This window comes from Accipiter gentilis, chromosome 16, assembly GCF_929443795.1.
Source record: "Accipiter gentilis chromosome 16, bAccGen1.1, whole genome shotgun sequence".
NCBI classification, from domain to species: Eukaryota; Metazoa; Chordata; class Aves; order Accipitriformes; family Accipitridae; genus Astur; species Astur gentilis.
This window is the reverse complement of record NC_064895.1, coordinates 20,924,821-20,947,371: the sequence shown is the minus strand read 5'-3', so window position 1 is coordinate 20,947,371 and position 22,551 is coordinate 20,924,821. Positions and strand designations below refer to the sequence as shown.

At 39.2% G+C, this 22,551-nt stretch overlaps 1 protein-coding gene across 1 annotated transcript in view; it reads left to right on the top strand.

The window, feature by feature from the left end:
• The window catches only part of LDAH (lipid droplet associated hydrolase), a 127,521-nt gene that overhangs the window by 82,409 nt on the left and 22,561 nt on the right, over positions 1 to 22,551 (top strand). The window contains exon 5 of the mRNA XM_049819023.1: positions 4,595 to 4,835. Coding sequence (XP_049674980.1) covers positions 4,595 to 4,835 — 241 coding nt within the window. The remainder of the gene's footprint in view (positions 1 to 4,594; positions 4,836 to 22,551) is intronic.

Sequence of the window (22,551 nt, the reverse complement as noted above, 5' to 3'; positions counted from 1 at the left end):
GAGCCTTATCTTCTTTTTGTTGGTGGTTATTATATTAACTGTTTCTGCCCCCTTGGTGATTAAGAACAGAGCGAAGAATTTCCAAACCCCTTCCCCGCTGAAAAGTCAATGTGAGCCTCCAGCAACCGCTGCTTCTGCCATTAAAGCAGAGTGAACCAGCGGGTTATTTCTGAAGAAGTTTCACTTTCTGGTATTTTCTTTAGTGGATCAGAGTCTTGTTGGTTTAGAACTTCGGTAGAGAGATCTGAATGTGCCCGTGAGGTGTCGTGGGCAGGGACGTTGAGAGCCAAAGTACGGGACTGAGAAAGCCTGGCTGTAGTTAATGAATTCATCTACTTGGGGTCTCTTCTGAAACAGATCTTTAAAATGGCTCCTGCTCCTTTCTGTCAGTCAGCGTCTGCCTTTTCATGTCCTGCCAGCTTTTCTCTCCCGTTTTGTTTTTCTTAGCAAAATGTCACTCTGTATTAAGAGCAAGCGGCACAGTGTGACAGCTCCCTCCGGGCCCTCAGCTGCGAGAGCTCAGGACGGTACACACCTCAGGTGCCTGAATCTGTAACCAGCATTTCTTGTGCGTAATCAGAACTGCCTAATTTCAAAAGTATTGAGCTCTTCTCATTGGCATCACAGGAGTTAACCGCTCTGAAAATCGAGTCACTTTTTTGAATACTGGTTGTAAGTGGCATCCAGTTTTTAAGCGTGGTGTTACGTCCTCAATACTGTTGTTTAGCAGTCCCTGTAACAAGTAGTGTTACCCGCTCAAACTTCGAATTGTAGCTGATGAATATATTTAAGCTCTTTCAGTAGAAGGTGCTAATGAAAAATATTACTGTGGGGTTTTTTTAGCTTGATCTGATTTCCATAGTTTTGGTGTTTTTATAAAGAAGCCATTTAAATATTTTACAAAAAATCCTTTGCTGGTGTAGTTGAGACTATTAAATTGTGCAGTGATAAACAACAATTTATTGTAAATGTAATCGTTTGGCTTTTTGTACTCTGTTCTCATTTTAATCAAAAAAATAAAACTTGCAACTGTTTCTGCAAATCCAAAAACATGTTGACATAACCATTATCCAGTGAAGACTTGAAGGTGCTCAGCTGTCACCTTGTCATCTTGTTTTAGAAATACTAAAAGCTGAATAGAAAGCCCAGATGTACAGCAATGTATGTGTTCTTTATGTAGGTAGTTTGGAGGAAGCCTTTGTTTTATTCTTTAATATTGATGTGAAGCAGTGATCACATGAAGTGAATCATATTCATTTAGGGATCCTACCTAAACAAAGCTGGGTCAGTGCCATGCTTTTGGGGAATGGGCATTTAATATTCTTTGCTTTGAGGGCTCACTTTTCCTGTGAAATAAGTAGTTTCTCTTCCTTCTGTGTTGTAAAATTTACTGTGCAGGTCACATACCTGAAGTTGACAGACTGATCACTCTAGATACCGAATTATATAAACAGTGACGAAAGTGAAACTCCAGAAGTCCCCACACCTTCCTACTGTGGTGTGTGTTGAAGGAATTATGGGCAGAACACATTGGGCTTCTCGGGCGGTTTGTCCTCTGGACACATGCTCAGGCCATGCCCCATTCGTTTTTTCAGTGGTACATGTACTGCTTGACTAGGGACTAGGAGCTGCCTTGGCACCCACATCGAATTACGTGAAGAGCTTGCAGGTAATGTTAGCTTTTTGTTGTTAACAAGACGTAAAACTTCTGAGGCACTGCATCGTATTACAGTCCCTTGAACCATTCAGGTCTTGAGCCCTATTTAATTGAAAGAGTTAAAAATTGATGATGAAAATAGAAGCAGCTGACTGGTGACTAACCCAAAGAACATCTATGCCTTACACGTTAAACTTTAATGTATGCATCATCCTGAGTGTTGAAATCTTGCAATTTAATAGCATGTTAAATAAATAATTGTTAAATAATTTGAATGACAGTTTTACAAATACTGTTTATTGTCACAACAATCAACAGTGACAATTCCAGTATGAGGTAAGAATATATGTACTATTTTTAGCAGGTTGATGAAAGCACAGCAAGGGTAGGCGATACGACTCACAGCTCTCAGCGACGCCTGGGCACAGAGCGTGTTTGCCTTCAGTAGATTCACTGGCCAACTTCCAGTAGTCCCCAGACTTGCCTGAGTCTCTGTGACTACTGTCTCTAGCTGCCCAGCTCTCTGCCTTCCCATGTGCTTAACTGATAAAAATCGCTGGACTTTGGGGCTAATTTTAACCAGGTGAATCTGGATTTCTCTCTCTAGTTATGTGTAATGTTTTTTGTCTTTTGACCGATTGTTGTCACAAGAAACTTCTATCATTAAGTATGAGAAGGGTTTCTATAAATAAAGGGGTCATTAACGTTTACAGACTATAATGGTCTGTATAATGGTATATACTGTGGCATTCATAGGTGTGACGATACCTGGTGCTTACGATGACTGATCTTCTAATAATTCTGAAAGTTGTAACTTGAATATAATTCTCTGCCATCTACTTGATTTCAGCTAGTGTAAATTGCATATAGATCAGAACGTGGCATTTGAAAAGTAAAAAAATTATATAACTGTTGTTGAGCATTTGAATCTCATTAATTTCCTTCATTTTACCTGTATATTTCTACTTCACTTATTTGAAGACACAAACATGACAGGTTTTTTATGAACATGTGTGTCATTAGAATAAAATACGTTAAATCTGTTGTATCTGCAGTTGCGTTGCAAAGAAGTTGAACTACATCTTTAAGCAATTCTGTAGTCAAATGCACATTTCAAAATCCTGGCTCAGGAATCTAGCAGTAAACTAAGAAATAGTTGATAAGTGTTTGAAAAATGTGAATTTTACATTTCTCTATTATTGTCTGCAAAAGATTAAAAAAAGAAAGAAATTAAATAAAATTATCCTCCATCTTACCACCATCTTTTAAACTTGTGTGTCATTAAAAAATGCAAGAATGCATGGGACATTGTAACAGCTTTCTTGGTTTGTCCTTTTTCCTCCAAGGTTTAGCAACTTCCCCCAGTGGTTAGTACAGCTCTCCAAGCAACTAATCCTGTATCTATAAACTGTAATGTCAAAGGATTAATGTGTGCCTGGGAACGCAGGTCAAATCTGCTTTAGATCACCACAGTTTGAGTTCAGCTCCTAGCTGAAATATCACGAAACTACCATATAATTTAGTACAAGTCTTGCATTCCTATTCTTCAGCTGCTGGTTGCCTTTAATAAAAAGAGGCCCAGGATTGATTTCCGTGCGAATGTATTTTTCTTTGTCTAAAACCAAAGTAGTATCAGCTGGAAAGTAGAAAGATTTCTTAAAATAGTTCTGTATTCGATATAAATAGCACTTTCAAAGTCTGCTTTTAAAATACTGTAGAAAGTACAGCATGGCAAGTTACTGATGTTTCCTCAATGTCTTCTGTATGCTATGTTACAATGCCCAGATTTTTTTAAGCGTCTCTTGGTGGCACGCCCTGCCTTCCACTGGATAGCTGCTGAGACCAGTGGTTCTGCACACAGATGCAGTGGCATACATTAGCTGAATCTCATCTGAGAGTAAAGACAATTATTTTTACATATTTTTTTACAAAAATCTGAATCTAATTTGTGCAGTACATAGAATGATATATGCAGTAAGCAGACATATATAACTACATCTATTTTATTTACTCTGAGTCACCAACAAAACACAGCAATTTATACCTAATTATCTGCAAATGTAAGATCCAGAATCTCTGTTACTTTACGTTCTTGATACTTATGTTAGGTACTGCAGTCGTGGGTTTTTGAGAGTTTTTCCTATATGAATTCTTGCAATATGGTTTTACTTCCAGAAAAAAGTGGCAGGTATCCTTTTAGAATATTCGTCTGATCTTAACATTGAAATGTAATTGAGAGCAGGTATATTAATTTACTTCTGGTTAGTGTGGGTGGCCTTTTAATTAATTTCATTCTCTTTTAAGGCTACAGTGTATTCTGTTATCGTAACATAAAATAATTACCAGCTTTAGAATATGTCTATTTCATTATAACATAGAAAAGCAATATTGTGCACCACTGTACACATCTTAGTGAAGGGGCTGCATGCTTAGGCTTTTGTTCTGACCAAGTTTACCTATATTGAACTGCAAATTGAAAACCCCATGTGTTGTCAAACTGTAAAGTTACTGTCAGAGTGGCTGACATTTTTTTAATTTGGTTGGTTGGTTTACTTAGGGAAAATAGTTTGCCAGATGAAATAAAAAGCAATGTACTTTTGCTGAAATAAAAAATCTGCCTGGACCAGAGTGACGGTTCCTGCCTGCTGCCCTCTGGTGGGATCGCCGTCCTCCTGGAGCAAGTGGCTGTGCTCGCGCTCCTGGGCACTTGTTTCAAAACCGATAGAACTGAGCATTTCATAACCACGTTCTTGTTTGCTTCGTCTTTTAAAAAATTCAACCTGGGCATGCCACAAAGCCTGCCTACGTGTCTGAGGTGCAACGCGCCTGGAAACCCAACTTCATTTCGAGCAGAGACTCATTTACAAATTAAGTCTCTTGGGCTGGGATGTGGTGCGGTAGGACGTTGCTGACAGTCATTTTCTCATGGCCTGGCAGGTTCTTCGCTCTGTGCTGCTGTTTCCGACGATAGAGCGTATGGCTCAGTCCCCTCAAGGAAAGCTGATGACCCCTTTGCTGTGCAAACTTCGTTACATTCTGTACATGCCCGTCTACCTGCTGTCCTTTCTACCGGAGGGAGTCAAAGCCTCCCTGGTGCGGTTTGCTCTGCGAGGAATGAAGACCTGTGATGAATCTTCCATAACAACCTCCGTAAATCTTTTCAGCGTGGACTGCATTGGTGAGCACCTTCTTTTTTGTTACGCCAGCTTTTGTATTGTTCTTGTTTAGTGTTGATGTAGTTTGTGGGCAAAAGCTTACTACTAAAGTATGAATAAGTTTTGAAGAAGGACAGCTCTAATCTTTTCTCAAATTAAGACCATGGGTACAGGAGAACCTCAAATGAGTCAATTAAAAAAAAAAAAAATCTTAAGAGGAAAATAACAAATAAGATATTTTCCTAAAGAATATATATTTCTTAAGAAAACTGACCTATACTACTAACAGTATCTCGTGATCGAAACACTGTTTTACAATCTGGTTTATGTTACTTATGTCTGCTTACTTTTTGCATTTCATTCATATTGGATGGTGAAAATAAATCAGTAATCAGTTTCACAAAGGGTTCTTTGCATCTGTTTTTTTCAAAGCTATGATTTAACCAGCTGTATAGATTTTGTTATCTGAATTGGAATATTGGTAAATTCAGAAAAGAGCCTTCATCCTACAAAGACACATAGAAGTTACTTTATGCACAGAAGAATTTCAGCACTTTTTTGAGCATATGGAGAAAGGTAGAAGATTAACGTTCCTCCAGTGCATATTGTATGCATATTTTGCACATTCTAGCAAGAGAAACAGCTTTAAGAAAGGGAATAATTTCAGATAAATTATGTTAAGTTTAGAATGAAAACCAGAACATGGATTGTGCTATACTCCAGGTATTTTGGTAAGTTAGGAGTTGAAAACAATTTGGAATAGAATTGACGTGCTAACACAGTAATAATAGCAAGAAGGAAGTTTTGATTGCATTAATAGTAGTAAAAACACATTCCTACATTTCCAGTTGTGCTCTGTCTTCTATCAGTTAAATTTTACCTACTAATCGTCCAAACAGATGTGCCAGAGTAATTTTGTGATTGCAGCGAGGTCCTATACCTCTTGCAGATATCTGTGGATGTGTTGGTCTGTATTGGAGGCTATAGCTGTAGGACTGTAGAGGCACTGAAAGCAAGATGGGCAGTGAGGGTTCTTACTGCCAGACCTAGACAGCCCTGTTTATGTTGTACAAACCTGGCATAATGACAGTCACTCCGCTGCAGTACCCTGTGCCTGACAAAATCAGGCTCCCAGTTGATAATGTGAACTTCTGACAGGAGTCCTGTGGTCTGTTGCTTCAGTTCCTACTAATTTATGACAAGTTTACGGTGACCCAGGAGAAAGCAAGCATGCAGTCATACGTACACTAGGCTTTCAGGTTTCTTCCTTTGATAATTTAGTCTCAGAGAAAGGTATGTGAAGGTCTGTGGGGTCACATCTCCACAAGCCAGGAGCCCTTCTCTGGTCCCCACGGATAAACTTTTACCTCTCAAAACTGGTTATCCACATCCAGGGTTGTATTGGAAATGGTCCTTGGCCTGCATTAACCTCCAAAAAAGCGTGGCCAGCCATTGTTTGTGAGGGCTGTTTGGCCCAGACCACAGCAGTGGCAGGAATAATTTAACAGAACGGTTTTTGTGTGCTGCTGTTGGAGCCTGATGTGCCGAGCTCTTTGGTCCTCAGGTAAATGAGCCTGGTTGGCGTGTGTGTGTGTGTGTGTGTGTGTGTCAGCCTGTTGTAATTTTCCGTGTGCATCAGTGTCTGATCTGTGTCTAAGCTGTAAGGTAAATTGAGGCAAGAAACCAGGCTGAAGGCTCTTGTACTCATAGGATGTGATCTCTGCCTATGTTCAATTTATTGACTGAATCCGTTATACCAGAATGAAAACCCCTGTGAGCCAATGTCTTGTAAAACTTACATTAATAGGCCTTATTGATGCAACTAGTTCCTTTGGGCTTGTGATATCATCTCTCGTGAGCAGAATTCCCCTTTGGTTTCATCTTTGGAAACTGATGATGTTTTACAGCCCAGTGACTCAGGACCACATGTGTGGATTAATAATCTTAGGGCTTTCCGGATATTGCATGTTAACCTTCTCTTGGATTGTTTGCGGACAATAGAAAATGTAACCATTCAGCAAAAATTTGCTAAACTGAGCACAACAACTGAGTCTGTCTTATGGGACCACTCATCTGTGAGTTACTGAAGCCTCTGAATTTGTGGTAAACATTTTTCTGATTGATTTCTTGTCCCTTAATAAACTGCTAGATATGGTTCAGAAACATTCAGCAAATGAAGTTGTTTCTCCTCTCCAGGAAGGTTGCATGTCAACTCATTAAAAATACACATATTGCCTTTGGCATGTACATCTGTTGCATTACTGTAATTGTAATAAAAGCTGTGATTAAAGGCAGAAAAGATGGTAAAAGTTTCCTTAAAACTAATACGTCCGTTAAAACAAACCAACCTGCCAGGGATTTGTTACCACATCCCAAGCTTAGTCACAACAATGTTTTCTCTCCTCTGAAAGGAAATGAGATTTGAAAACTTAATTATAGCGGAACTCTAAGACCGAGTGCTGCGCCCGTTGACATCAAGAGTGAAAAGCTCCATTCAGTGGCAGCAGAATCAGGCCCTTGGTTGAAAGAGTCAGTGAAGGAAGAATTATATTACGTATCTGTCCCACCATTTCAAATGATGTTTGTTCCTGCTTCTTATCCAAACTCATCTTTCCATTGCCCTAACTTTATAGTTGGTGATACACAGAAGCCCCAGTCACACAGCAGAAGGCATCGCGATGACACTGTGCAGAAAGGTAACATACCGTCTTGTCCCAAAAGGGAGGTAGTACAGAAACAGGAGAGGCAGCAAGGACTGTAAAGAAAACGGATTGGAAGGAAGGAAGGGAAGACATGGTGTGGAAGTAGTAAAGGACCTATAAGAAATAAGCAGAGGGGTCTGAAAGAAGTTTGCCAACCTGGGTTAAACTTTTAGCAGAAGTTTCTTAGGGCAGAAGAAACATTACAGTGAACAAACTAGCATTTGGGTACTTGTATTCATGAAACTCAGAGATGAATAGACAGAAAAATTGGACACGAGTGACCTTGAGTTATCTGAAACATTGTCACTCTGTTTATTCAGGCTAACAAAACAAGGATACCCCTATCTAGCACGCTGGTGGTTGTTCTACAAATCATGTACAGTCCTGCAATGCTGGAATACTTTGGCACTCCAGCACATTGAAATTTGTAAACATTTCTTCGGTGACAGATGCCAGTAGCAGACTTACAGTGACAGTAAAGCGTTCTATCTACATGGGACAGGATTTATTGTCCAGCCGTTTGACTGGCAAACTTCCTCCATTTGTTTCTGTAAAATTTCCACAAAAGCACAGACATTACATAATGGGTAAACACTGCAAGGCTGTTTCAAGAGGCGGGCGTGCGGGTCAGAGGTTAACGTCTGGATGACAGTGAAGATACAGATAAGCACAATAGCAAGAAAAACCTCCAACTGGCCCAAACGCAGTGCGTCCTTTGTGATCTTGAACCTGTGACTTGCCCGGAGGAATCTCCCTGTTTGTTTAACCTGTCTGGGGAGCGGGGGAGCCCGGGGATCTGGGGTGGGAGAGGTCTGCTTTGTGCAGTTCAGGCCGGTTGGGAAGGAGGGGACTCAGAAACCTGAAATGAGGGTTTCACATGGGTTCAGGCTGTCACACGAATGCAGGCTGGAGAGAGTAGATTTCCAGTTTATTTTAAGCCTCCGAGAGATGTTGTAAGAAGACAAGCAACTAAGATTAAACTTCAGAGTTCGGATTCAAATTTTATCTTGTTCCAAGTGTGGAGACATGCAGATTTCGTGTGGAGTGTTTACATTTCCCTCATTTTACAGAGAAAAAAGGACTAAGGCATTTTCAGACACTCCACTCTTATGCCAGCAGGACTGCATAGGAAGCGAGAGTCCTGACTGAGGTCTTGAGGCTTGTCTCCCAGCAGCAGCTACCTCTCTCTGTTAGCTGTACAGGATAGCAAAATTACACCACTGAAGTGCCATAGAGTAAAAAGCTTTATCGTAGGTTAGAATTTGCAGAACTGTCAGATAGCATCTGGGAGGTAAATTTGTATCAAAAGCCAGTGAAACATAGGCTTCCAGTTGCTATGATAATGGAACATAAGCTTTTACATTGACTAAGTTATTTTAAAATTTTACCTCCAGGGAGCCAACTGGAAAATTTCGTTCTGGGTTTGAATTATCCCAACCTTGGGAGTTGTCATGTGTTGAGATCTGTTTCTATTCCAATTCCCTTTTCTTAATCAGAGAGATTTTAAATATGACATTATTGGTGGTCTTCATCTGACCACTGCAGACATCATGCTGTCCAAATAATTGGCATCCAAAGCAGGACAGGTGAAGAGATGACTGTTTCTCTTTACTGACCTCAAAGGGACCCTCTGTCTACTAGATACCTAAAATTGGAGGAGGTAAATCCCACTCTATCTACTGGCTGCTCATTTTGCTGCAGACATCAGAAAACAATGTGATCTGAATTGTCCATGGAGCCTTTACCCTTGCTGCCAAGTACAGTCAGGTATCCCATGCTTTGGCTGCACTAGAATTTATAGTTGCTGGTTTCTAGTGGGATTCCTGTTGTTTCTTTCCTACCTTCTTTGAAGACTCATTTTACATCTCCACCTCCATTTCCTGACGAGATGGGAAATTTTTGGAGAGTTCTTTTTTGGGACTAAAATGCTGTAGAAATACCCATCTAACTGAAATACTTGGGTAAGGACAGTGCGTGGTGGTGTATTCATGGCACTCAATAGCGGCTCCACCTATTCAGCTTATAATTTTCAGAGCTAATAACCAGTGTTTGAAGTATTAGGTAAGCACTTGATAAATGAATTCACCTGAAATGGTGAAATAAGAGTGCTTTGCCCCCTAAAGAGTATTATAAAAAGCTATATAACCACATAGCTAAAATTTAGTTTACTTTTCTTTCTTTGTTTTTTAATTAAAATGGTGTTCTTTTCTTGCACTGAAATTAAAATTTAACTCCTAAAAGTAACAGAAGACACGATGCGCACCTCTAAATTCAGCACGGAAGGCAGAGCTCTTCTGATTTGGTTTTATGGAACGAAATCGAAAGAGCTCTGCGTTCCAAGCTGAATGGAACTAAAACTCTCCATTGAGGCATGCAAGGCCAAGGGGGAGCTGCACATTATATTCTCATCTAGGTTTTATTATTTCAAACACTGTACTAGCACATTTGAAAAAGAACCTGACATTCAAGACAAGCAATGAGCTATTGCCCAGCATCACTGATTAGCAGCAGAACTGTACGTAGACCTACATCCCAGGGCAACAGTTGATCTACTGAACGTGCTTAACCATTAGTTTAACCTTATAAATATATATACATATGTTAGTCATGAGCAGCTTCCACAAATTACATTGGCTAGACAGGCTGATGTGCATGCAGTGCATTTTAAAATAGAGACAGAAACTGATAGCACGAAGGATTTCAGGTAGCATCTTGCAATCTCACACCTACATTTTTCATAGTGGGCAGGAGAAATAAAAGCTTTCCCTCCCCCCTTGCCACTGGACAATGGTGCAGATCTTTGAATGTAGACCAGTACATTTTCAAGTTGATTTTCCAGGCTGACTGAAATCAAAGCCCTGGTAGTAAAAAGTGATTGCTTTGTTTTTTTCTGATGAATGCAAGTTCTAGGTAACTTCTGGCTATAATGCAGAAATAATTTCAAGGATATTTTTCTACTTTTATAATTAAATATGTATAGAATTTCAGACATGATGTATAGCTAGACAAAATTTCACAGAGAACAGAAATTACTTACGTGGTACGTAAATTACATCTACATAAACTAAGTAATGTTAAATCTGTACAGTGTAGTGTAGTGTATCACAATTTGGCAAAATGGATGAAGCTCAGGAGGTCTCCTCTCTTCTTCCTGTGTGCATTCTTTGATTCTCAGTGGGGCAGAAAGAGGTCAAAATGATACAGCAGATAATCTCCTTCCCTCTCACTAGTATCTAACTAATTAGGATTCAAGAGAAGTTGTCTTTCCTGAAGTCAGGTAACTCTACAGCTGTCTCTTACAGGATGTTTTTTGCCTGTGTCTGAATTTGCTACTGCCACATATTGCCAAGGGTCAGAAGGCTGCTTTGGGTAGCCCAGCAGTCTGACGTGACGTGCTAAATACTCTGCTTCTGCAGGGTTTCTCGGTAGGCTCCTGTGTGCTGTCACAGTTGAGTCCTATCCACTTCTGACGTTTTAAGTGATGATCGTAATATGTATTTCTGCGAAGTGTTTAAGAGCGTGTTTCCTTACCTGTGGAAACACAGTAATATTTTATCACCTGCTTAGCAGGAAAAGGGGCCAAAGAATAACAGTCTTTAATATTTTCATGTTTCCTCAGCTACTGTTTATTTTCCTGTGTGATGCCTGACTAAAATGTTTGTTTAATGCAGTCGGACAACTCACCTTACCAAGGCAGCACTTAAGCTGACGGAAAAACCTCACATCTGCTTTATTCTTTCTGCGAGTGAACTAAACTTTTCCTTATTTCAGAGTAGGATGCTCATATTAAATTACTGGAGGAAAGCAATGACTTTTATGTATTTATAGTCCTATTTATTTTTTAAAGTCAATCTGTTTCATAATTTAGCCCATTTCCAAAAGAAAGAAAGATGTTTAACAAGGACTTTTATTACTTGCAAAAGCTTTTACTTTCCTGTGAAAGCCTTGTGAAAATAATAGTAATAATGTGGAAATTTGTCATTGGGTTTATTTCTGTTAATTATTCCTATTTTTCTTCTTGGGGGGGGGAAACCCAACGTAAAAAACTCCCATCATAAATATTACTCAGAAGGCGTGAATGTTTTGATAGTGGAACTGCTGATCATTTCCATGAAATGTGAGGCACAGTTGGGATTTGGTTGAGGAAGGGGAGATTGTTTATTCGCCCCTGGTGGGGTTTCATCCCCAAGGATACGATTTACTCCCACAAATTTGCAGCGAGTCTAATGACGTGTTGCAAATGGCATGAAAAAGGAAGGGGTAACATCAACAAAGCAGAAAGGATGTTGAAAATAAGTATATGCCAGTTAAGTGCTAGCAGCTACAGTTGCTTCGTGTTAGCCAGTGCCAGATAGTCATCTGCAATTTGGCACTTTATTTTCCTTGGGCCCAATACAAAGCCCCCTGAATTCAGGAGAAGGATTCCCTTCTGCAGTAGGCTCATGCCTTTTGTCTCAGAAGTGTCTGTCTAAATTCTCCTAAGGAATATCTGAAGTAGGGCTCATGGCTTTGTCATAACTTGTGTTTACTGGTTGGGAATTCAGCTTGATTCATTGAAATCTTTTATTGTGCAGTCCCAGCAAAGCACTTAAACACACACAAAGTCCATACCTATGGGTAAACTATAGGCATTTGTGTCTTGGAATAAGGTTTTTTTGGAAAATGACATTTACAAAGCTGCTAACTGATGCAATACCTGTCATTCCATATGCCTAAAGGGGACACTGGTCTGGATGTAATTCCTACAGTCAGCTACAGCAATATTGTAATCTGCTTTGCCGCTGCATCTTGTCATGAAAATGTCCACCAGCGCTCACCGTCTCCCTTGCCTAATTCTGTACTGTGACAATATTGACAAGGAGAAAATGCCTACAGAGCCTTCATGGATCTGTGAAGGAAATGTTGGCTTATCTTGAGGAAACCCAGTGGTGCAGGGGATTTCTTGCCGGTTTGTGCAATGGCTGGGTGTATTTAAAATGAGCTTTAAAAACAGTTATTTATGTTTAATGAAGAGTGGTGTAAAGTTCACCTTTCATACCAATCAAAGCCACTCTGTCTGAGAGGAAGTTCACTGCCTTCAAAGGACGGGTGGTCCAGTTGCTGAATTTCATCAGGCTTCCTGAAGAAAGAGGCAGCATCAGGTCTCAATCCAGAAAAGCGCTTAAACTGGCCTCCATATAGCTACTCACATGCATAAACCTTTGTCTAGTAGAGCATATTAATCCCAGTAGAGCTCAGGCAGAAACCATAGTGTGGAGATGCCAAACTGCTGCAGAGGGTGTCCATCCTGGGCGCTCCCTGTGGGACTGAGCACCACTTACACCAGACCCTTCTATGCCACTCTTGCAGGGTAAGAGAGCAGACACTTTCCACAACCAAAAATTTGGACCCTAGGAGAAATCCTGTCATCACGGCCAACTGGAGATGAATTTTTCCAGCTAAGGGATAGTTCTGTCATTTGAAGATGATGGGGGTTGTTCCAGAGTAACTTAGGGCAGGATTAAGTCCATAGACATTTCAGTTTCCATCGCACACCCCACTTTACCTGTACATGCTTCATCATGCAAAGTGAATGAGTGGTTTTCGCACTCCTCAACAGAGCATCTATTGTTTGTGAAGCACCTGGGTATAATTTTTTAATAACTTTTTATTTTTGCCTTCAGCCTCTAGTATGCTTTCTCAAGCGCAGCTGACTGGTTTTCTTGTATAGTTCTGATCTTCCTGCAAGTATAGTACCAAGCAGATTGGAGAAGTCCATCATAACAATTGCAGCTATTTCTCCCTATTTATGTCGATCATGGTTACATATATACTGGTATGTTTTCATACTAAACACAAGTGTAAACTTAAGTAGAACCCAAAGTCAATGTTTACATCTTGTAAACCTCCAAACATCAACATTTTATCTAATGTGTGTGTGCATGTGTGGAAGCACATGTTCCTGCATTAGTCATCCTTGATACTAAGCAGTTCCTTCTGTTTGATGTTTTAAACAATAAGTTATATGATATTTCCAAGATTGCTGTTGGCAATAATTACTGGTAGACAATATGTTTTCCCCATAGGAAATTACACTGCTGTTTGGTATTATTAGTTCTTACCACTGTTTTCTGACTCTTTCTGAGGAATGACAGAGATTTCTTCCTCAAGAGTAAAGGATAAACTGGAAAGGAAACTAGTGTTACAGTCCTCCAAAAAACCTTAGAATAAGATGGGCAACTTACCAGGAAAAAAAGTGTGACCAGATAGTAGTGCATACCCTGAAGAAACCTATTTTCAAAAGTTCAATCTACTTTTTGCAGGGCGTTTCGCTTTAGCATGGGAATCCAACCTAGAATTGATTCATCACTTTGCAATTTAAGCAATTTTGCTTTAGCGTTTAGAGGACTTTTGAAACAGTCTTATTACAGCATGTCAAAGTACAGATGAGCTGTGTTGCACATGAAAATAGTAGTCTTTGGCAATAATAGTCCCATTGAATTAAAATTATTTTCTTCTTCCACCTTCTGCTAGTAGCCCCTCAGAAGGACAAGCAGAACTCTGCATTATCTGCAACTCAGTGTTGAACAGTCATGGATTTAGAAATGGACTGTAAAATCCGTGGAGCAGAAATGATGTTTTTCCTGATAGTCTGAAGCCGACTCTTAACTGGGACCTTTAGCACTCCCACACGCTGTAACTAATTCTTAGTTACAAAAAAGATCCATCAGGCAGTCAGTTTGGACTCTTCAGTTTTGCTACAATTACCATCAAATTACCAATTTACTTGTATATTTTCCAGCTTACCTTTACAGAGGCCAGGAATGGGAATTAAAACTTGCCAATGTTTTGCATATTATTTTAAAATATTCCTCAAGCATTTTGCAATACCAGATTATTGTGAAATTATCCTGCTGCCAGGCAGATTTATTAAGGGAGGCGTCAGTGAAGCCTTCTGGGAGAAGGAGACGAAGAATTTGTGGAGGTTCTGTGGGAGTCCCTTGTGTGACAGAAGAAAGCATCATTTCAGGCTTTTCTATGTGCAGTACTGCCAGTACCTGACAAAATGTGTCCCCAGTCTCTGCTGTGGTCCTTAGCCAACGCAAACAACAGTCTAAAATAATAGCAATAATAGCAGTTAAATGGCAAATGGTGAAATAGCAGATGCGTTCTGTGAAAAATTTGACAGTAAATGATAGTTTTGCAAGGCAGAGTATCAGAACTGTCCTGGGAAACTGCAATGTCAATGCGGGAATGAAAGATGTATGGAAACAAACTATAGAGAGTGAGAGACTAATGACAGTGTAATGAGTTTGCTTGGTTTTCACAGGGCATAAGACATGGTTATTAAAACCACTGTACTTCCTCTAAAGAATATTTGCAAGTATGCACAGGTGTACAGAGTTTGGAGCACCATTAGTCAGACCGATGTCATGGGGACTTTGGCTTCCTGAACCATGAAAAGGTGATTAACGTTGGAAGATTTAGTAAGGAAGGCTTGAGGATGAGTTTAAGGGGAAACATAAAAAAAAATCTATATTGTTTTGAGCAAAAGTGCACTTGTGAAGGATCTAAAGTTATGGTAGGCAAAGAACTTCATAAGAGATCAAAGGAATGCTGGCAGGAAGAGGGCAGATGAGCCAGATGGTGTGCAGGTAATGTAATGTAAATTCCAAAAGTATGGAAAATAAAGTAACGTTGCAAGCCTTTATAAATTACCAAAACTATTAGTTAATTTGCTTAACAGACATAAGCGAGATAACTGACAGAACTAGAATATCAATATGAAGGGACAGAACTTGCTCAGGAAAGAACGGCGGGAAGAAAGGAGGAGGATGCATGGAATTCTGATATCCAGGTGTTAAAGACAGGGAGACCTGTTGAGTACTACGTCCACCAAACCATGACAGATGGGATTCAAGAGACTTTTTCTGATAAAATTCCAAGCCATCCAGTATGCCATAATGTAGTGTGCTTGGTGTCTGTAGAGGAAGGAATCTGTCAACATATAGACTGTTCAGCTATGTTCTTATAATGTACTGCCTGAGAGAGAGAGAGAGATGTGAAGCAGAGAAAGCAATTGGCAGAGAATATATGGCAGTTTGATATAGAGAGTTTGAAGGTGAGAGGCAAATTGGCTGAATATATTCACAAAAGGGTAGCATTTGTGCTAGGACAGAAATATTTAACATGTCTACAACATAGAGCTCTATTCATCCACTAATCCCCTTAAAATCCTGCCATAGTCAGTGGAGAGATATGGGTAACACTTGTCTAATCTAGGTGACTACTTTAGGATGAGATGAATTGTGTTCTTTCCACTGACTGTGAAGGGGCGAAAAATTAAGCTTTAGATATCCACATTTAATCAAGTGAATCCCGTGACAGATATCAAGAAATTACAACCTTCAAGGAAAAAAATAAATACACTAAAGTTGTTTAGACTAAACAAGGGACAACTGAAGGACATGGTAGGAGTTTTCAAGTAAAGGAGAATAATTTAATCCATGTGTCCATGGTGGGCAAGGTAATGTGTAATGGAATCATTGCGAAAAGGTGATTCAGGTTAGATTTTAGTTAATGATAAGAATGGAATTCTAGACTGGGTTTCTTAGGAAGATAATTAAACTTTCATCGTCTGTGCTTCCTAAGGACAGGATGGATAAGTATCTGCTGAAAATGTCGCAATATCATTGATTCTCCTTAAGACAAAAAGACCAATGGAGATGCCTTCCAGCCCTACAATTTCATACACACTAATTAAAGATGAAAGAGTAGCATCCAGAATTTCAGAACTCTAATGAGGGACAATTTACCATAGTGAGAACCAAGCAAAACAGATAACCAGATGCAACACAGAATGTTTGAGGAAACCAAAATACAGGCAAAAAATGTCAGGCATTAGTTAAAAGCAGATCTGAAAGTTAAGAAAATGTCTGATTGAATGTCTGAATGAATCTGCATTCTGCATGTTGAATGCAGGATACAGAAACATAGTAGGACCTGCCAAAGATAGGTAGGTTACCTCTAGAAATCAGCTAAATGAGTATAGGACTCATGGTAGCACTGGAATACGATCATCCATACTGTTTATTAATTAATTTTCTGGTATGGTTTTAGCCTTCCCCAACTAGCATTCTCCTACTATTCAGGCACGGTTCAGGAGTTAGCAGTGCCATGCACTCTTCCCAATAAGGAGTTTTGGTAGAGGAAAAATTTAATTCTGTGAAAAAAAGCCATTCTATTCCAGTTGACCTCAGGGCCACAAAATAATTCCTGACTCCATTTAGTACAACAATAGTGCAGATACAGCGCATATTTATACCTGCAAAAGCAGCAACAGTTTGATTGTTTGGAAAGCAGTTGTGAGAAAACAGGCTGTGGAAATTTGACTTCACAATTGTCAAAGCAGAAGCTGAGAAATTGATAAGTCAAAGGAAAAGGTGGTGCATTTAATGTTTGAAGGTAAGATAGACTAGGAAAGCCTATGCTGCAGGGTCTCAGAATACCCTATAGAAATACAGAGAATACCCATAGCCTGCACCACAGTCAGAAGGTGCTCACTGGTCTCTTACAAACTTCTCCAGTTCTAGCTAAAGAAAGTTTGTTCATTTCTTGGTAAAAAAAGACAATATCTTAGTATATGGTGGCCTTAGTAAGACAGCATAAGAAGTCTCTTCACTCTCTGTATTCATCTGCTCAGGGAGTTGGTTGTTCAAAATATGGTAAGAGTAGTGGCACCAGATTTGCATTTGGGAAGCATGATGAAGGTAGAGCTGCGGTCTCGTTTTCCTCTGAATTTGTCCACTCTGGAAAATCATATAGTATGTTCTTCCGAGGTTAATGCTGTCGAAATTGTGCTGTCTGGACCATGAAGTAAAATTTGGCTTCATGTTTCTTCCTGTACTCATTCCAGAGCATAGCTCCTACTAACTTACAAAATAGAACAATATTTTGATGTGTGGGACTTAATAAATTTACACCTACAGCCATAATCTTGTTGATAGAGTCAACATAATCTGAAGCCAACAGCAGTAGGGAAATGAAGTGAGCTCGGGTAACCCTTTGTAGTCTTATGTTTATTTTAGTCTGATGAACAAGCTATTAAAGAATGTGTGTGTGCATCCATTAAAGTGTCTAGATTGGGGCTATCTTCACAACCACTCATTTTTGTTGGAAAAGGAACTATTCTGATTATTTCCTGAAATTCATTAGCCAATGAAGTTGAAAAGTTTTTTTTTCTTTGTTATTGTCTCTGTTGTTTCACCAGTATGGCATCTCTTTCTGTCTATTCTTTCTATCACAGTAAATTCATCTGCTTAGCCCAGCAAAGAATACAATATTGTTTTTACGTAATTAAGATACTGACTACAGAGCAAAACCACAGAGAATGAGATCTAGTCATGGCACCACAACACAGAGTTGATTTTTAAGTTAATCAAGGGTATGTATATCTCTCAAAGTTTATCAGGGTTAACTCAGAAATACTTAACCCTCTGTTATATTTTACAGATATGTGCACCATGTGCAGGTCGTCTTTTTTTGAGACTTCTTTCCATACAGACATAGTTCGAACTCATCTTGAATTTCCACAGACAACATAATGTGACCTCTCAGTTTCTAGCGTAAATTTACGATTAGTCTAGCCCTAATCTAATCTTTTTCTTGCAAATAAGCAAGAAAATGATCTTTGGATGTTCAATAATCAAGCAAGAAGTTTAAAGACTTGAGGAAAAACACATATTTCAGTCTTAGTACAGGAAATCTCGGTATTGCTTCAAGAATCAAGTATAAAGAGAAAGTTTATCTGTCCCAAGTTAGAATCATGTTTCTTCCCTGAAATTAGCACAGCTTTCCAAGTTCCAGCATAGTTATGTTGATATCCATAGAGTCAACTGACAACACATTGGTTTAGGATATAGCTCTAAAATCTTCAGAAAGTAATAATAACACTGCTAGACATGTGTTTCTTCAAAATCGGGAAATCTTCTATTTCATACGTTATTTGCTTGAAAGCATTGTGGATATATCAATGTGTTTGAAGTTCAGCTTAACAGATACAGGTATTCATCTAACAACTGGCTAATTGAATTGGTGGTTAAATAACCCCAAGCACTGAAAAGCTTGATTGATTTCAGTCATTATTGTTTGTGAAAACTAATAATTTAGCTGAAGGATATTAAGTCCTTGCTGTGACACTTTGGGTTAAAGAGCTACCAATGATATAAAGCACTCTTTTCTTTTCTGGATCCTTGATTTGAGCCCAATCGGGGTTCCTCTATCACAAAACCCCCACAAATAAATCAAACACATTTTGGCACAGTTTGTCGTCTCTGCTTAGCAAATGTATGAGACTAAACTGACACTGATCCTTAATCACCTTTAATCCATGGAGAGGGAATGATCCTACCAGGGCAGGAAAAAGGTCATTGACAGGATCATGGGGAGAAACTAAGTTGGCAGTTAATTTCGTAAGCCTGACCTGGGAATAAATTAAGGGCTTCCATTTTCAAGGTAATCTGTGTCTATAAACGATCTGAATATAAGCAGTTAGGATATTTTAAGAAGGTATTTATGTGTTAAAAGCATGATAAACATGACATTTGTCTGTTAAAACTTTGATTTCATTTTTAAGCTGTAAGGCCTTATTGTTTATGATAATTATATAATTAACAATGGATTTTTTCATTGTTAAACTCTGGTGATCTGGTTATGAATTACAAGGGGTACCAGCAATTTGAGATGGAATAGAATGTAATAAAAATACACAGGCAGACTCATAATATATCAGTCCAGCATATGTATAAGTACAGATTTGAAGGAATGGAATTAGACCATGAAAATTCAAAAAAACCCCAACAACCCACTGAAACTGGCTTTAGACTGTTAAACCAGATAAAGAAATTGAATAAGCAAAAATACGTTGGCAGGAAAAGCTAAAGAGCTTCTATACATTCCTTTCCTAGAAATCTAGGCTGATTCAAGACCAAATCTTTAGAGCCTGTTTCCTAGATGGGTATTGAGAAGGCAGAGGTACTGGCCTTTTACCATGCAGGCAAAGGATGAGAAAAGAATAAGCTTTGTTCCTTTCTTCCAAAGTCTTTTCAGGAGAGGACTGCAGTTTATGTATCCTCAGTGGATAGAGATGGCTTCTTGAGTCAAATCTCTGTGAGCCGGGATTTAGGATTCATCTCCAGGCTTGATACTGCAAACCATCCATGCCAAGTAAAGTGCTCTCACGGCATTGTGTGGGTCTCTGACTGGAGTTCTGAAGTGCTCACATTCATGTCCATGAGAACTCTTCTCATTTCAGGGCCTGAATATCCAAGTTACCAAAGGAACCGATGTATTTGGTGTTCATCTCATTTACACATCTCATGGCGGCGTTCTTAAAATGCTGAGTGTTTTCATGATTTATCACTGGTTAAGTTCCTCCTTCACCAAGCTGGTAGAACTCGCTTGGTTTCAGTAGAAAACTGTATCAACTGCACAACTTCTCACATAGCTCGTGCAAACACTGCATACATCTTCATTTTATGACAAGATCAGTTTATTTCAGTTGAACCAAGTATCAGTTAGGGATTGATGGAAGAAGACATACCTATTTCAAACTACAGGACAGGTCCGATCCTTCAAATACTTAACATTACCACTTTAAGCATTTCTGTTAAAAGCAAAGAGGTAGCAGATCATATGCAGAAGTGTATGTTTGTGCAGTATTGTGTCCTCCAAGCCTTTTGTGTTGGCTTCACTAAGCAGGTTTAGAGAGGCATATGAAGTTCAACAAGTACAGTTTTCTCACAGAGACACGTCTTGGCTTTGGGTACTTAACAGACAGGCCCTTAGCTCTGTTTTTGATGTATTCTTGATCAGATAGCTGTGAAGATTTTGTTATTTGATCACTGTAAAATGCAACGTTCAAAGTAGTAGTGGGCAATTCTAAAGGGACGTGATCAATTTGGCTCTGTAAATTTCATTATTGTTAAAGAAATATATTTTTCAAGGACTAATTCATAGTAATTATGTTTACACAATGCTTTTCACTTCAACTATTCTTAAGACAATCTACAAAACCCACTTCATTGTCATAGCAGCCTGAAGCATGTTTTTAAAATGAGGAAACTGAGACATACAGATTTTGTAATTTGCACAGAGTCTCAGAGGACTTCAGTGGTAGTTCAGAAAAATTCCAGGCCTCCTGACCTTTCATCCCACATTCAGTCTTATCTTTCACATGTAATGATTTTTCAGAATACTAATTTCAATCTTACTTTGTCTTTACTAAACTCTAGATATTTCTTTCTTCAGTGAGTAGTGAGATATAGTGGTGAACGCCAAACAGGCTGAAGCTACATGTTCACCCTAATTTTAGCATGGACACCAAGGTCACGACTGATACAACTTCCACACAGCCCTTTGTTGCAATTCCCTATGTTTGCGTTTTGAGCCAGGGTCCTGCAGACTCCTGGATGTGCTTCAATTTGTTCAGTGACTCATTCTACAGATTTTGGTGAGACAGCTTCATCACTCAGGAAGTTCAGCACATGGGCTCTAGGTTGCATTTTATATTGCACTTGAAATCATGATAATCAAAGCCAATAAACATTTTTCCAGGGCTTTTGGTAATGATTCTGGGAATGTTTGGAGATTTTCAGCTAAAGGAAGCATTAGCACAGGTTGGAAGTCTTTCCAGCAACGGTAACACCAGGTAGCAAGCACTGACAAGGTGATCTCACAAGATGACTTCCCTCTGCATAGACTAGTGAAGGATTTCAGAGGCCATTCATTTTGTATGTCTCAGCTTCTGGTTGTGCCCAGTTCACAGCCTGATTTTCAGAGCTGCTGAAATGCTCATAGTAACAGTCCCTGGGAGCCTTTTGAGATGGCTTTCTAATTACACACAAAAAGCAAGTGAATTCTTCCAAGTTGTTTCCTTTGAAAAAGCAGTTTGGTATTGATGAAATAAGGAAACAGAACAAGGTTTTTTTTAAAAGGAAAGAACTAAATATTCAAAAAATGCCAAGGTTAGCAGAGTATGGCATTAGGAAATAGCAGAGAGATTTCTCCCTGAACTTGTGACTTAGCTTTTGAGAAAAATAGCTTTTCTGAAGAAGCCCAGTTTGACATTCCAGAGCAGCAAGAGAGAAGGTTACTGTTCCTGCTCTATAATGGTATCTCTTTCAGTACAGCTTTCCACAGACATTAAATATCTTACAATGTAACATGGATTAGAGGGAAGCAGTAGATTTAGGATATTTTGGCCTTAGTAAAGATTTTTACAGTGTCTCCTGTTACATTCTTATAACAACATTTGGAAAATATGACATACCTGAAACAACAGCCAGTCAGATGTAGCACTGTTTGGAAAATGGGGTTCAGGAGGATTTTTGAATCTGGGAAGATGTAGCTAGTAGGGTTTTGTAACAGTCTTATCTTCATTCCTTTACTATTCAGTAGTTGTGGGATGTGACTGATGGAATACAGTGCGTGTTTACTCATTTTACAGATAGTACCATGGTAGAATATGCTGCAGATACTCTGGAGAGGGAGAGGATCAAAATGACCTTCACAAGCTAGGAGAAGCGACTGGGGGGCAGGGAGATGAGAATGTTGTCAGTCCTTAAAGAGACGAGTTGTTCTGTATGTACATTAAGTACAAGGATGGTAAATCACTGGTTAAACAACAGTTCTGCCGGAAAAAATCCTGGGAATATCATGGGTCACAAGCTGATGTGGGTTAACACGTCGTGTTGTAAAGTGAGACGTGATCTTCGTACATGTGAATAGGTACATGGGCTGAAAGAGCTACAGCTCTGCTGTTGAAGAGAGAGACACTCTCAAGCATGAGCTGAAATACTGCATCAGTAAAATTCAAGAGAGAGATGAGCCACTGGCTGTATCCAGAGGAAACCAAGCAAGAATGGTAGCAGATCTAGAGAATAGTACCTGAAAGGAGAGATTTTTGGAAGTATAAGTTATCTGACCTTTGTAGGTATTTGCCGTAAGATTAATCCTATTAACTGTATTTACAATTAGAGTTGCTCAGGGCAACGTGCTT